The sequence below is a fragment of the Pelodiscus sinensis genome, chromosome 14 (assembly GCF_052426305.1).
Source record: "Pelodiscus sinensis isolate ZL-2025 chromosome 14, ASM5242630v1, whole genome shotgun sequence".
In the NCBI taxonomy this organism is placed as follows: domain Eukaryota; kingdom Metazoa; phylum Chordata; order Testudines; family Trionychidae; genus Pelodiscus; species Pelodiscus sinensis.
The window spans coordinates 13,058,224-13,072,954 of record NC_143065.1 but is presented as its reverse complement, the minus strand read 5'-3'; the positions used below and the strand labels follow the sequence as shown (position 1 = coordinate 13,072,954).

At 52.7% G+C, this 14,731-nt stretch overlaps 1 protein-coding gene across 6 annotated transcripts in view; it reads right to left on the bottom strand.

Annotated features, from left to right (window-relative positions):
* LINGO1 (leucine rich repeat and Ig domain containing 1) overlaps nt 1-14,731 on the bottom strand; it is a 515,304-nt gene that overhangs the window by 53,202 nt on the left and 447,371 nt on the right. The window contains exon 1 of one of the 6 annotated variants that reach the window (XM_025186223.3): nt 4,736-4,937. The exons of 4 other annotated variants lie outside the window; for them this stretch is intronic. Coding sequence is in view for 1 of the 2 variants with exons in the window: in XM_075897385.2 (XP_075753500.1) it covers nt 4,037-4,042 (6 nt within the window). In the remaining variant the exon portion in view is untranslated. Of the gene's footprint in view, nt 1-4,036; nt 4,526-4,735; nt 4,938-14,731 lie in introns of those variants that run through there. One more of the 6 variants, XM_075897385.2, reaches the window with a different exon arrangement.

Here is a 14,731-nt window from a genome sequence, read left to right as displayed (position 1 = left end):
GCTTGTTTAGTTTGGAAAAAAGAAGATTAAGGGGGGACATGATAGCGGTTTTCAAATATCTAAAAGGGTGTCACAAGGAGGAAGGTGAAAATTTGTTCCTCTTGGTTTCTGAGGACAGGACAAGGAGTAATGGGCTTAAAGTGCAGCAGGGGAGGTTTAGATTGGACATTAAGAAAAAATTCCTAACTGTCAGGGTGGTCAAATATTGGAATAAATTGCCAAGGGAGGTGGTGGAATCTCCCTCTCTGGAGATATTTAAGAACAGGTTAGATAGACATCTGTCAGGGATGGTGTAGACGGAGCTTGATCCTGCCTTGAGGGCGGGGGGCTGGACTCGATGACCTCTCGAGGTCCCTTCCAGTCCTATTATTCTATGATTCTCCATTTTTCCACCTCTTTCCTGAAATAGAAAGGGTTGTCTGTAGAACTGGGCTTGGAAAATGAAGGAGAAACTTGTGACAGCTCTTTTATGGCAGAGTTCCTGAAGTTCTTAACCCAATGGGCAAAGACCAGTGACAGAAGGATCTCAAAATATGGTCTAAAATTTAGATTGACATAACTACAGTGCTCAGGGGTGTGAAAAACTGACACCCTTGAGCACCATAATTAAGCTGGTTTAACCCTCAACATATAAGTGGTTAGACTGATCGAAGAGTTGACCCAGCTACCGCCACTTGAGGTTGTGGATTATCTTCATTGACAGAATAACCTTTCTGTTGCTGTAGGAACCATCTAAACCATGATGCCACAGCAGCACAGCTGTAACAGCTGCAGTGCAGACATGGACAAAAAGGACAAGTTTCAAAGCTTCAGAATGAGATAATTTCCTCCCCTCCCCCTTTCTAGACAACCACTGAACTCTCAGCATCACCCATTCCAGACAGGAGCCAGAAGAAGAGAGAGAGAAGGCAAAGAAGAAAGGACTAATGACCATCTTGAGTACAAACCCTTCTAGTTCTTCTCCTCCAGTCCTGCCTCCAGTCCAAACCACCCAATGACAGACAATCCCACTGGACATGTACGCACTCATGCAGGCCTATGACATTCTGGGTGGAGCCTGTCTCCGTTTAGAGCTGGAGGAACACTACGAACACTGATGGTGAGGACACTGAGGGGGAGCCCTGAAGTGAGGGGTGAAACTGGTTCCTACAGCCCTAGAAGTAAAGTCTCATGGGAGGTTCAAGCAGCATTGTGCCGATAGGTACAAGCTGTGGTGGGAGGGAGGGAGGGAGAGCAGAGCATGCTCCTAAGGGCCACTGGTCACATGGCTGGAACTCAGTGTATATCTGCCTTGATGATCAGAATGGCAGGAGAGTGGGGAATGGGACACTGCACGTATTTGGATCATTGGAGTTTCAGACACTCCTGCAATATCTGAAATGCCAATGATCCAAATATGTGCAGTGTCCCTGTAATTAACAGCCATTGTCCAGGGACTTGACCATACAGAGATTTGGATCTTACAGGAAGTATTATAATCCCATTCTTCAAGGAGTGGAGCATGAGGGGGCCCAATCACCCCCTTGAAGTCCAAGGATGTGTCATTCCAGCCCCCCATCTTTGTCCAGTTATTGATAGTGGTTTTGATGGGGGTCATCACTGTAGTTTCTGCTCTATGTGGATGTCAAAGCTGCAGGAGCAACAACTCTGAGCTCTCCAACAGGCTGGAAGGGCGGGGGGGGGGACAGGTTTAATCCTCACTGAAGGTGTGGAGGACATGTACAAACAGCTGTGGACATCCCAGTCTAAGGGTTGGTTTTGAGTGTGAAATAGAAAGAGTGAGAAAGGATGCAGCTGGTGATGGGGGAGTAAAATTGAGAGAAGAAGCCAATCTGCAGAGCTAGGGAGCTCCTGCATTTCATGCTGCTTCCTGACCCACCCCATCTTTAACTGTAATTCTGCTGTTCAAATGCAAGAGCTTCTCTCTTTGGCCAGGCTCTGGGCATATGAATGAATGCCAGAAGGTGAGAGTGACTACAGCACAGGGCCAGTGACTTCCTCTCAGCTCCATGCCCAACATGTCCCACAGAACTGAAATAGAAAGCCAGTTCCTTCTGGAAGGAAGGGGTTGTTACTTTTGAAGGATGTTTAGCTTTTATGGGGATACTGACACTAAGAACGCATAAGTGGCTGGGACCCCCCCCCAAAAAAGAATTAGGTCTTCATGATCCAACAAGCACCTACTGTGAAAGGAATCTGAGTGGTTTCTCTCACCCAACCCACGCAGAAATCCACCCCGCCCACGAGCAAGTTGCTTTCTCCAAAATAGCACACTCTGTTTGTTCTCTGAGCCCACAAGTTCCTGCATCCCGGACATGCTGTGGCCAACACTTTGGGCTCTAGAATATTTTTATTTCCCTGAGATGGAAAGGTGAAAAATCCGATCTGCAGGACAAATGTAAAAAGGCAACAAAGAAAAATTCCATGCAGGGGCAGCCAGGTTGGTCTCCTCTCGCCTCTTTTTCCAATTGGCATTAGAGCCTAGTCCCCCTGTCCATACATGGCAGAACCCAGTTACACCCTTAGGTTACTGACAGCCCCTGTCCCGAAAGGGCTGAATTCCCTGCAATCAGCTCTCCCTGCCCTGAGGCAGCGCTCTCGGGAACTGAGGGCCAAACCCCTCTAACATTAACCCTTTCTCTCCCTGAATACTACCAACACAAATCAGGCTTGAGGGATGGCTACTTTTCCTGCCATAAAACAATTCCAGACCCTTCCTCCAACACTGGCTCATCTTGAATTGAAGGGCAACTCTCCCCACATTAACCCTTTCCACCCTGCTGCCTTGATGGTCTTTTTGTTCCCCAATGGTCCTTCCCAGGTATTAAGCTCTGGGTGACTGAGGTCTATTCTGGACCAAAATTAACCATCCCAGACGCCGTTGCCCTAGGGTTGAGGAAGCTGTGACTGAAAGCTACTCTCATCTGGCATTAACTCTTCATACCTTAGATTGCAGTGCCTGTCTCTGACTGCAGGCTAATCTCCCTGATCGCCTCTGCTGATCCCTGGTTGGTAGCACTGTCCCAGTGACAGCCTACCTGGATGTGCAACCTATTCCAGGCCAGTTAATTCATCTGCTTAGCTGGACCAGGCAGGCTCCTCACATTACCATGCAGCCCAATGCCTCACTCACCCCCCCCCTGCCCGCCACCAGTCAAGCGCCAGTTTATTAGCTGGGCTAGAACAAGAACAGCAGTTAGCAGCTGAACCCCAATGAGCATCCATTCGTCCGTCAGTCCGTCTATCCAGGTTTTTAAAGACTGCCCATCCCCCTGGTATTTGGGGACTGGCTCAGGGAGTTTGCAGGCAACAGTCTCCTTAGCCTGCTGGGTGCATTGCTGAAGGGGGGGTGGGAGAGCTGGGCACAACTAGTGCTATCCCCCTCCCCCTCCGTCCGGAGAGTGACAGTGGGGACAGGGGAAGGGAACAGTACCCAGGCAATGCAGGACAATGGAAACACAGGCGGGAGACCGGAGCAGGGAGGGAGAGGAAGGAAAAATGAGGGCAGAGCCAGCAGGAAAACCAGAGACTTCTGCAGCCAAGTACAAGGGCAGCAGCAGCTGGCAGGGTGCTGGGAATGCAAACCCCTCCTAGCCCCAGAAGCCAGCAGGCACATACAAAACCCGCACACATGCCCCCCCAATGCACCCAACGCTCACCTTACACCCCCCCAGCCCGCACCCTTCCTACCACAGACACAAACCTCACAGCCCTCCAGGGAAGGGGACTGGCGCTCACACCGCCCTGTGGGGACGCAACTGCCCAGCCAGCCCCTGTGCCCCCCACCCTGCACGTACCCATACTCGACACCCCCCCCCACACACACACACCGGCCCTCAATACAAAAGCAACACGCCCCGACCCAAAGCCCAGAGCCCAGCACGGCGCCCCCCGACAGGCACAGCTCACCGCGGCCGGCCAGCCCCATCCCGCAGGCACAAACTTCCCAGTGGAGCCCAGCCTCGGAGCTCGCCTCTTTGCAGCCGGACACGACAGCCCCAGCCAGCCCCGGGGCAGCCGCAGCCCCCGCTCCTACCTGCATCTCATGCTCGCCGCTTGTCTCTCTCGGCGGGAAATGGCATCTCCCCCAGCCCCAAAGCCACCGGCGGCAGCCGCCCAGAGCCGAGTCCCCCTCCCGGGCCGAGGGCCGGGTCCAGGGCGCGGGCGCGGGCGCGGGCGTCCGGGCAGCCCGCGGGCTCTACGGGCGAGCTGCTGCCCGCCCCACCTGCGCGGCTGCCTGGCGGGAGGCAGGTGGGACCGGAGGCTGGCGGCTGGGGCGGGGAGCGGGCGGCATCTCCGCCCTCACTCCCAGACAAAGGGGCCGGGACGCGCCGCTCCTCCTCCAGCGGCCGCGGGGAGCCGGCGGCGGGACGGGCGCTGGGGCGCAGCGAGCCGGGGCCGCGAGGGGTGGGCCCCAGAGCGCTGGGCGTGGCCGGCGGCGAGCCCCGGCTCCCGGCAGGACTGGCTGAGCCCGGCCGCGCGCTCGCGATCGATAGCAGCCTCCCTCCCACTCCGCGGCGGCGGCGAGAGGCGGGCGCGGCGCGGCCCGGCCCAGGCGGATGGGGGGCGATGCTGCCGGGGCCACGCCCTGGCCTGGGGCTTTGCAGCCCACGTGCCCAGATCCGGCTGGGGCAGGGAGGCATCTGCCGCTTGGGGTAGCAGGGGGGGGCCTGGCACGGGAAGGCAGCAGGGTTCATGGGGGGGGGGGTCCTTTGGGAGAGGGGCACTTCCTCGCCTGGGAAGGTGCCGGCTCTGGGATTCTTCCTCCTTCCGCTCCCCAGGAGGTGCCAGCGTTCCTTGGGCGCGCAAGCCGGCCACCATGCCCATGTTCCCTAGGGTTCGAGTCCCTGGATTCCAGCTCCGGCCAGCACTGGGCTGGTATGGCCACGCCGATCACAGAGCTGAGAGCTAAGACGTTTCATAGGCTCGCCGTCCTCCTGGACAGCTGGTGGGCTCTGGCTTATTACAGCTTCACAAGTGATCAGCCTTGTCCCTGGTTTCCAACAGAGGGTGCCAGTGTGGTGTGCACAGCCCGGGGGCGGGGGGAGGGTCGGAAATCAGGGGAGAACAATCAGAGGAATGAAAATGTAGGAATCAACATCTTCCAAACACCCTGATAAGGGCACATGTACTAGAAACTGCCCGTCTGATCCCAGACTCTGACAAGTTCCTCGGGACTAGAGAGGACTGTGCTGACATCAAGGGGCAGGGCTTTGCCCCTCTTAGAGCACCTTAATTCAACCTCTGTGCCTTGAGGAAGTGGGTTGTGCCCACGAAAGCTCATGATGCCATGGATATAATTTGGTTAGTCTGTAAGGCTGTGTCTACACGGTGGAACTATTTCAGGATACCTCTGGTCTCCTGAATAGCTAGTCTGTATTTTAGGAACAAGCCCATTATATTGAAATATAACAGGCTCACTATTCCAATGTCCCTGTAAAGCTCATCGCACGAGGGATAACGGATGTTTCAGAATAGCAATTTTTTTGGAAATTTGGTGCTCTGTAGACAGTGCCAAATTTCGAAATAAACTATTTACAGGTAAGAGTGCTGTGTAGACACACCCTAAGGTGCTACAGGACCACTGTAGTTTTTTACTTTTTTTATTCATAATGGAGGAATGGGTATAACAAAGGGTAGGAAAAGTAATACCTTACACAACCCTTAATAGCCATAGATCTTGAAATGCTTGAGAAAGGAGGTCAGGCTAGCATTAGTTCCATATTACAGATAGAAAAAATGAGACAGAAACTTGCTCAGGGTCAGCCAAACAGAGACTGAGCAAAGCTCAGAGTCCTAGAGCAAAGCTCTACCAGCTGACTGCAAAGGGGAGGAGTATCATTGCTGCTATTCTACAGGTGAGGAAACTGAGGCACAGAGAGGCTAAGTAACTGCTCCAAGGCCACACAATAAGTTCATGTCCAGAATCCACATCTCCTGGGCTCTGTTGGATCATGACATCTCCCAATACATGTAATGGAGAATGGACTGAAACCAGTACAACGCCTTCTGCGTACGATGGATGAGGGGTACAGAGAACACAGAATGCTAACTTTGTCATTGCTAGAAACAGGGCGACAGTTAGGACAAAGTAAGATCCAGGGTGGTCTTTGCTTTTGTATCAAGCCCAGCGCCCACTGATTGACTTTTTGTGCCAATCCCCCTTCAGTCGCCCAGCAGATTCAGACCAGTGTGAAGCTGTCTGAGGGAACCTCCTGCTGCTACCAAAGGAGAGCAGCCCACTGCAGACACATGAACAACTGGCCATGGGGAAGAGGAGTGGGCCTGTTAAGAGCAGAATCACGTCAGAGGTGGGGCTCTGGGCCTGTTGTGGGCTCCAAAGCTCCAGAGGTTCCAATAAGCGTCCAGCTTTTGACTTCTTGACTGGAACCAAGCATTGAAACTTTCTGAGATTTGCCCATTGCTGCATCTACAGCTAATGAGTTTCAGGGGACATAGTGAAGTCCTCTGCTTATATAGCAGATACAGTTCCTTCCGCTTATATTGTCTTCTTGTAATAGTCACGGATTTGCCTAATGATGTCTCTTCCATCCCAGGCAGTTTTCTCCAGCGATAATGGACACAAGCTTTGTTTCTAATGTGCATTTTCACTTCTTCTTTCCCTCCAGAAGGGCTCTGGGGGATCTATTCCATTCCACTCTCCCTCTGCCCAACAGCCCCTGGTCACAGCAACCTTTCTTCAGACAAAGAGGGGCAGAGACAGCTGCATTCAGAATCCATTAACCCTGCCCGATGCACTGGCCAACAAAGTTGCTTGCCAGGCTACCAACTCCCACTTGTGCCTCTCAGTGGGGCCCAGATGGCTATTTCTGCCTGCAGAAGTGTTTGATGTTGATGATCTGGCCTTCATCCACAAGCCATGTAAGTGAGCCACCGATGGATAGAGGACTGGACTAAGGTTCCCAGACAGTGAGTGGCTCCACACAGACAAATGCAAAATGACTGTTATGGGAACTCTGTGACATCGTGCAACAACTCGCTCTCTCACCTGCTGACCCAGACTCCTGTGGCACTGGGACCAGAGGGAAAATGAACCCGTGTCGGTCCCATCCCCAGTGTGACAGGAGGGGAGGCTGACAGCCCCTTCCAGCTGCAGGGTCAGAGGTCACCAGCTCCATCCTCCCTCTATGAGCTTAGGTCCCTGCAAATTGTAAGGCATTCCCTGACTCTGAGGTCTCTTCCAGCTCTATGGTTCTATGATTCTATGACACCCAGGCGCAGATTGACGCAGATTGTGATCCTCCCAAAGCATCCCTGAAAACTGAAATGAAAGGAACACAGGGAAGAAGACAAGACTTGCCAGACTAAGTTTGAATCACCTACAGTAACTGCTCAGAGCTCTGTGCCCTTACACATACACACCCCTCTCCGCCTCCGCATATGCTCCACCCTCTCTGGGTATCACAGATGATACATATACGAATACAGATCAAATGAAGCAAAGTCATGCTCATTTTACCCAAGACCATCAATGCAATGTATACAGCAGGGGTGGGAAACGTTTTTTGGGTCAGGGGCCATTGACCCACAGAAAAATCAGTTGGAGTTCACACACAAGTGAGAAGCAAAAACCAAACAATCGCCTCACTGATGTGGCCCAACTGAGAAGCAGAATGACGCTCCCCACATTCCCCTCCCACACCAGATCCGGAGGGGCTAATAGATTTTGTGAGCACCAACCCTGCGAGGGGACAGCGGGAGGGCTGGACTGTCAGTGCAAACTCCCCAATGTGTGTGGGGAGACTCAGGGGCCAGATCCAGGCAAGCCAGAGTCGCATCCAGCCCCCAGGCCTGCGATTCCCCACCCATGATTACAGTATGTGTGCATACACCCTCACCTTCTCTTTTGGGAACTTCACAGCAGTCTTTTTCAGTGGGTCTCAGCTCTTTATACAAGATCAACATCTATTACTATTATTATTATCATGTATATTTAAACAGCACCACAAATGTAAATGACCCTTTACATAGACAAGACATGCTTCCAGTTCCAAAGAGCTGACAATCTGAATTATGCAAGCCAAGCACACCCAGAGCAAACAACAGGATTGTCATTTAGATTGCCAGCTTTTTGGGAACAGTCTGAAATCTGCATGTAAAACCCCATTGAAATGGATGGCACCATATACAGAGCAGAGTAAAACATAGGTAGGACTTCATTTTGATCCCCCCAACAGATGTAGTGTGTACACCTATATCTATTGCCATGATGATACTGTTGCTAGCAGGTGACTAAGGCAATACTGTATATATTACCACCATCATTTGCTCCTACGGTGCTTCTACGTTGGGGGTGGGGCTGCCTTGTCTCACAGAGCTCAAAACATGCTGTTGGCATCTAACACATCTTTAATAGTAATGACAACACTTCTGAGAGAGAAGGCCTGGGGCTTCATAATGAGAAGCAGGGTTTGGGGGTAAGGTGCTTTGGAGCATTAACAGCAAAAGCATATGTGTGTATTTGTAATTTAGAAATGTGTTTGAGAAGGAGAGATAACAAGAGAGCATGTGTGTGTGTGTGTGTGTGTGTGCATGCATGTGTGAGGGAAATGAGATCAATGGGGATACATGGAACATCCTGCATCAATGCACTTAACCTGCCAATCCTGAAACAAAATGCCCCTCTAAAGCCCCACAATATTAGCAAGGAAGCTGGAAATGATGTGGGATCAATTGCCTTTGCATAAATCACATTTTTCTACAACTTCAGCCTAACGATTTTCCTAATGACTCTGGTGTTGATAAAATAACACAGCAGGAAAGAGAAGGAAACATCAAGTGCATGAAGGATGGGGGTAAATCGAAATCTAAAAGCGACAGTTCTGTCCTGCTTTTGCTTAGACGAGTGGGGTTTTTACTATGACAGGTGTGGTGGCAGGATCAGGCCCCTCATAGGGGAGCAAGGTGCTGGGGCGAGCTGAGAGGGTGCTGTCTGCAATGCAAGATACAAACCAAGGCAGCCTCACACCATGCCTCAATACTGCCCACAAGGTGGCAGCATTAAAGAGTAGAATTAATCATTGTGGATGGAGGCTGAGAGGAGAGACTACCTTTGTCGTTAATCCATGATCAGCGGGGAGGGGTTGATGGAAGTACTGTTATTTAGCAGCTCCCCATTTTCAGGGAACACTCCAGATTCCCACCTAGGCAGGACCCGTAGGGAGCTACCTGGGAGAGCCTGTATTTATTGCAAAGGTCCACCGGGAAGTTCTCCAAACCCGCAATAGGTGCATTGTTGCTGGGAATCCCCTTGTTGTCTGTGTGCTGCCAAAATTGCAGCACCTCATTTCTCCATGGAGTTGGCACAGAGGTGCACATGGCATTCGTTCAGCTGAGGAAACACAAATCATCCACCCCCCAAGAATAACCTGGCTTTGCTGCTATTAGATTTATTCTGGAGCATAGAATCATAGGGTTGGAAAAGACTCCAGGAGGTCACCAAGTCCAACCCCCGGCTAAAATCAGGACTAATCCTGACTAAATCATCCCAGCCAGGAGTGTGTCAAGCATAGATTTAAAAACTTCTAGAGATGGCGATTCCATCATCTCCCTGGGTAACCCATTCCAGTGCTTCACCGCTCTCTCAACTGATGTGACCTTTAAGTTTCCACACATACATAGACAGTGTCCCATATCCTCCCCTCAAGAACCAACCCACTATTGATGGGTGAGGCAAAGCTCCAGAGCTTGGGAAACTGGAGTCAGCTCAGAGACGCAATGGTGAGTCCAGAATCCAGTTATCCAAACTATTTGAACCAACGGAGCTCTGCAGAGCTGGCCTAGGCATTTCTTCTGAGGCTCTCTGAATCATAGAATCCCAGGGCTGGAAAAGACTCAGGAGTCATCAAGTCCAACCCCCTGCCCAAAGCAGGACCAACCCAACTAAATCAACCCAGCAAGGGCTTTGTCAAGCCGGGACTTAAAAACCTGTAGGGATGGAGATACCACCATCTCCCTAGGTAACCCATTCCAGTGCTTCATCAACCTCTTAGGGAAATAGTTTTCCCTAATATCCAACCTAGACCTCTCCCACTGCAACTTGAGACCATTGCTCCTCATTCTGTCATCTGTCACTACTGAGAACAGCTTCTCTCCATCCTCTTTGGAACCTCCCTTCAGGTGGTGGAAGGCTGCTATCAAATCCCCCCTCACTCTTCTGTAGACTAAACAAGTCCAAATCCCTCAGCCTCTCCTCATAAGTCATGTGCTCCAGCCCCCTAATAATTTTTGCTGCCCTCCACTGGACCCTCTCCAATGCGTCCACATCCTTTCTGTAACGGGGGGCCCAGAACTGGACATAATATTCCTGATGTGGCCTCACCATTGCTGAATAAAGGGGAACCTCTAGATCTGCAAGCAGTGCTCCCCCTAAGGCACCCTAATATGCCATTAGCCTTCTTGGCTACAAGGGCACATGGTTGACTCATATCCAGCTTCTCATCCACTAGAATCCCCAGGTCCTTTTCTGCCAAACTGCTGCTTAACCAGTCGGTCCCTAGCCTGTAACAATGCCTGGGATTCTACCATCCCATGTGCAGGATTCTGCACTTGTCCTTGTTGAACCTCATCAGATTTCTTTTGGTCCAATTCTCCAATTAGTCAATATCTTTCTGGACCCTATCCCTGCCCTCCAATGTATCTACCTCTCCCCCTAGCTTAGTGTCATCCACAAAAAGTTGCTGAGGGTGCAATCCATCCCCTTATCCAGGTCATTAATAAAAATTTTGAACCAAACGGACCCTGGAACCAACCCTTGAGGAATTCTGCTTGGTGCCGACCACCACCAGACATTGAGGCATTACCTTGAAATACCTTGAAAATAGTTTCTTTCTCACGGTATTTCAGCACTTCTGGTCCAGATCCAGAGCTGGTCATAGGATCCCATACTTTAAGGGCTGTGTTATCCCAGGCAGCCTCTGCCCTTTCACAACTTGGCTACGTCTACACTGGCCCCTTTTCCGGAAGGGGCATGTAAATTTCAGCAGTCGTCGTAGGGAAATCCGCGGGGGATTTAAATATCCCCCGCGGCATTTAAATAAAAATGTCCGCCGCTTTTTTCCGGCTTTTAAAAAAGCCAGAAAAGAGCGTCTAGACTGGCCCCGATCCTCCGGAAAAAGTGCCCTTTTCCGGAGGCTCTTATTCCTACTTTGAAGTAGGCCAGTCTAGATCGGGGCCAGTCTAGACGCTCTTTTCCGGCTTTTTTAAAAGCCGGAAAAAAGCGGCGGACATTTTTATTTAAATGCCGCGGGGGATATTTAAATCCCCCGTGGATTTCCCTACGACGACTGCTGAAATTTACATGCCCCTTCCGGAAAAGGGGCCAGTGTAGACGTAGCCCTTATGTGTTGTGAAAATCATTCCCTCCTTTAGCAGCAGGCCGTGTCATGGCCTGAGTCTCTTCTTGTGCGGCCTGGGCCTCTCATGTCACAGGTCCGTCCTTGCCCAGAACACGGCTAGAGAGAGCCGAGAGAAAAGGAGACAATGAAAAGCAAAGCCATTTTGGGAACTCTTCTCCCAGGGGGTTAACGACAGCAAGGAAGGATGGGTTGAACATGTCCAAGGGTCTTCTTGATGAGCAACAAATCTTGCTCCAACCCCCACCCAGACTATCAGGAAAAATAAATAAATCCTCCTCCAATTTGCTCTTTGCAGGCAGAACACCCTCCCAGCTGCCCACCCGCATTCTTCTATACTCAAAACAAGGGGCTATTTATTAGGCAATCTGGGAACACTCAGCAACACTGTAACATGCAGATAAGGATAAAAGGAGTCCTCTGTAAATCTGCAGGAGCCCATTCTCCACCAGTCTCTGTCAATAGGCATTAGGCAGGAGTTCTCTGGCTATGCCCATCTGTCATTCAGGCGCTAAGGGCAGGGCTCTCTGAAGATCCAGCTCTAGCCCTGCTAAAGCTGCTTTCCTAGTCTGCCCCCGAGACAATACCCTGGGTACCCAGATTTGTAATCCAGCTCAATGTAAGTGCTGGATAGGGAGGGACCTCACTGAAACAGCCTCTTGGGTCTCTGCTGGGGAACCCTCCCTGTCCTGTCTCCTCTGAGAAGTCCTCCTGGTGTTGCAGGATCCCCAGGGCTACGTTTACACTGCAGGCTTTTTGCCCAAGAACTGTTTTGCACAAGAGTTCTTGCAGAAAAAGTCTTGTGCAAGAGTGCGTCCACACTGCCATGTGCTTTTGGGCAAGGGATGTGCTTTTTCGCAAGCACATCCATGGCAGTGAGAATGCTCTCTTGCGCAAGAAAGCTCTGATGGCCATTATAACCATAGGGGTTTCTTGCACAAGAAAACCCTGTTGCCCGTTCACACTGCCTTCTTGTGGAAGAGCTCCTTCACAAGAGGCCTTATTCCTTGTGGGGAGAGGTATAAGTCTTGCGCAAGAAGCCCTCTGTTCTGACGCCTTACTGTAAATTTACTTGCACAAGAACGCGCGTGCAGTTCTTGCACAAAAAGCCTGCAGTGTAGATGTAGCCCAGGAGGTGGTCACCAAGAGCACCTGGGATCTTTGCTACCTGCAGATGTCCTTCCTACCAGAAGGAGAGAAGCCCCTGCTCCCCTCTGCCAATGAGTTAACACTTCACCTCCCTGTCTGGCTACGTCTACACTGGTGGGTTCTTGCGCAAGAACAGCTGTTCTTGCGCAAGAATCCGTAGAGCGTCCACACAGCCCGCCTGCTCTTGCGCAAGAAGATTTACATTACAGCGTGGTAAGAGGGCTCCTTGTGCAAGAGTTACACTCTTTTTTAACAGGTGTAAGCCCTCTTGCACAGGATGCTGGGCAGGGGTTTCTTGTGCAAGAAAGCCCTATGGCTAATATGGCCATCAGAGCTGTCTTGTGCAAGACAGCATCCACACTGCCATGGGCGCTCTTGCACAAAAGCACGTCTCGCACATGGCAGTGTGGACATTTTCTTGCACAAGAAGCCACCAGTATAGACACAGCCTCTGTGTGCAAGGCCACAGCAATACCAGTGAGCTTATAGCAGCACAGTTTTACCGATGCAGCTGTAAGATCATTCCATGGAGCCACTCAATGCTCACAGGAGAGCGCTCTGTCACCTGTATCATAAACCACCCCCATAAGCCACGGTACCCATGTCATCCGGAGACACTCTCCCACCAACATAGCCCTGTGCACACAGTGGTAGCATAGACATGGCCCTTGTCTAACTCAGGGTATGTCTACACTAGAAAGTTAGTTCGAACTAACGGACGTTAGTTCGAACTAACTTTCCTATGCGCTACACTAGCGCTCCGTTAGTTCGAACTTAATTCGAACTAACGGAGCGCTTAGTTCGAACTAGGTAAACCTCATTTTACGAGGACTAACGCCTAGTTCGAACTAGCTAGTTCGAACTAAGGGCTGTGTAGCCCTTTAGTTCGAACTAGTGGGAGGCTAAGGCTTCCCAGGTTTCCCTGGTGGCCACTCTGGCCAACACCAGGGAAACTCTATTGCCCCCCTCCCGGCCCCGGAGCCCTTAAAGGGCCACGGGCTGGCTACTCACTTTGTGCCAGTTGCAAGGCTGCAAGCACCCGTGCCTGCACAGCCTGCACCTGCCACACAATGAGCCAGCCATCCGAGGGCTCCCAGCCCTCCACTGCTCCCCACGACCAGCCTGGCGGCTCCCAGGAGCCTGCCCGGGGGCGCAAAAGGCGGGCGCCCGCCTGGTCAAGTGCGGAGATCGTGGACCTCATCGAGGTTTGGGGGGAAGCCTCCAATGTCCACGATCTCCGCACTAGCCACCGGAATGCGGCCGTCTATGGACGCATGGCTGCCAGCCTGGCCGCCAGGGGCCACCAGCGCAGCCGGGAGCAGGTGCGCTGCAAGATTAAAGACTTGCGGCAGTCCTACTCCCGGGCCTGCCTGCCAGGGGCTGACCCGGAGGCCTGCCCCCACTTCCATGCCCTGGACCGCCTCCTGGGGGCTCATGCCGTCCCTGCCCCCCGGGACGTGATTGACCCCGGGGCAGAGGGACCGCTCCTGGACACCGAGGAGGAGCAAGAGGGCTCTGAGAGCCAGGAGCCTGCTGCCAGCCTTCCCAGGACCCGGGACCCCCGAGGCACCCCACAGAGCCGCTCGCCTGCATCATCAGAGGCCGGGGAGGCGTCCACCTGTGAGTACCCTCGTGTTCCCCTTATGTGTACGGGGGGCTGGGGCGAGAGGGAGCCCCGGGACCGTGCGCCTGGGCCTTGCCCACCACGGAGCAGCAGCTGGGGATCCTGCAGGGGCCCTGGCCTTGCAGAGGGGAGCTGGGTTTCACACACCTGGGCCCCTGGGGTAATTGACCGCTGGTCTTCTTGCACCACAGCTGCAGCACCGGGGCCTGCAGGGCGCACCACACCGCCTGCAGCAGCCGCCCGCGCCCGGGCAAGCAGGACAGCCAGGAACCAGGAGGACTACCAGAGGCGGCATCTCCGGTTCCTGGACCGACAGCTCCGTCTCCAGGACCACTGGGTCCAGGAGGACCTCAGGCTGCGCCAGAGGAGTCTGGAGGCCCTGGAGGAGCAGGGCCGTGCCCTGCGAGGCCACCTCCAGAGCCTGCTAGACCGCTTTCCATTTCCTCCTCCCCCTGCTCCCCCTCTTGCTCCCCCTCTTGCTCCCCCTGCTCCCCCTCTTGCTCCCCCTCTTGCTCCCCCTGCTCCCCCTCTTGCTCCTCCTGCTCCCCCTCTTGCTCCTCCTGCTCCTCCTGCTTCCGCTCCT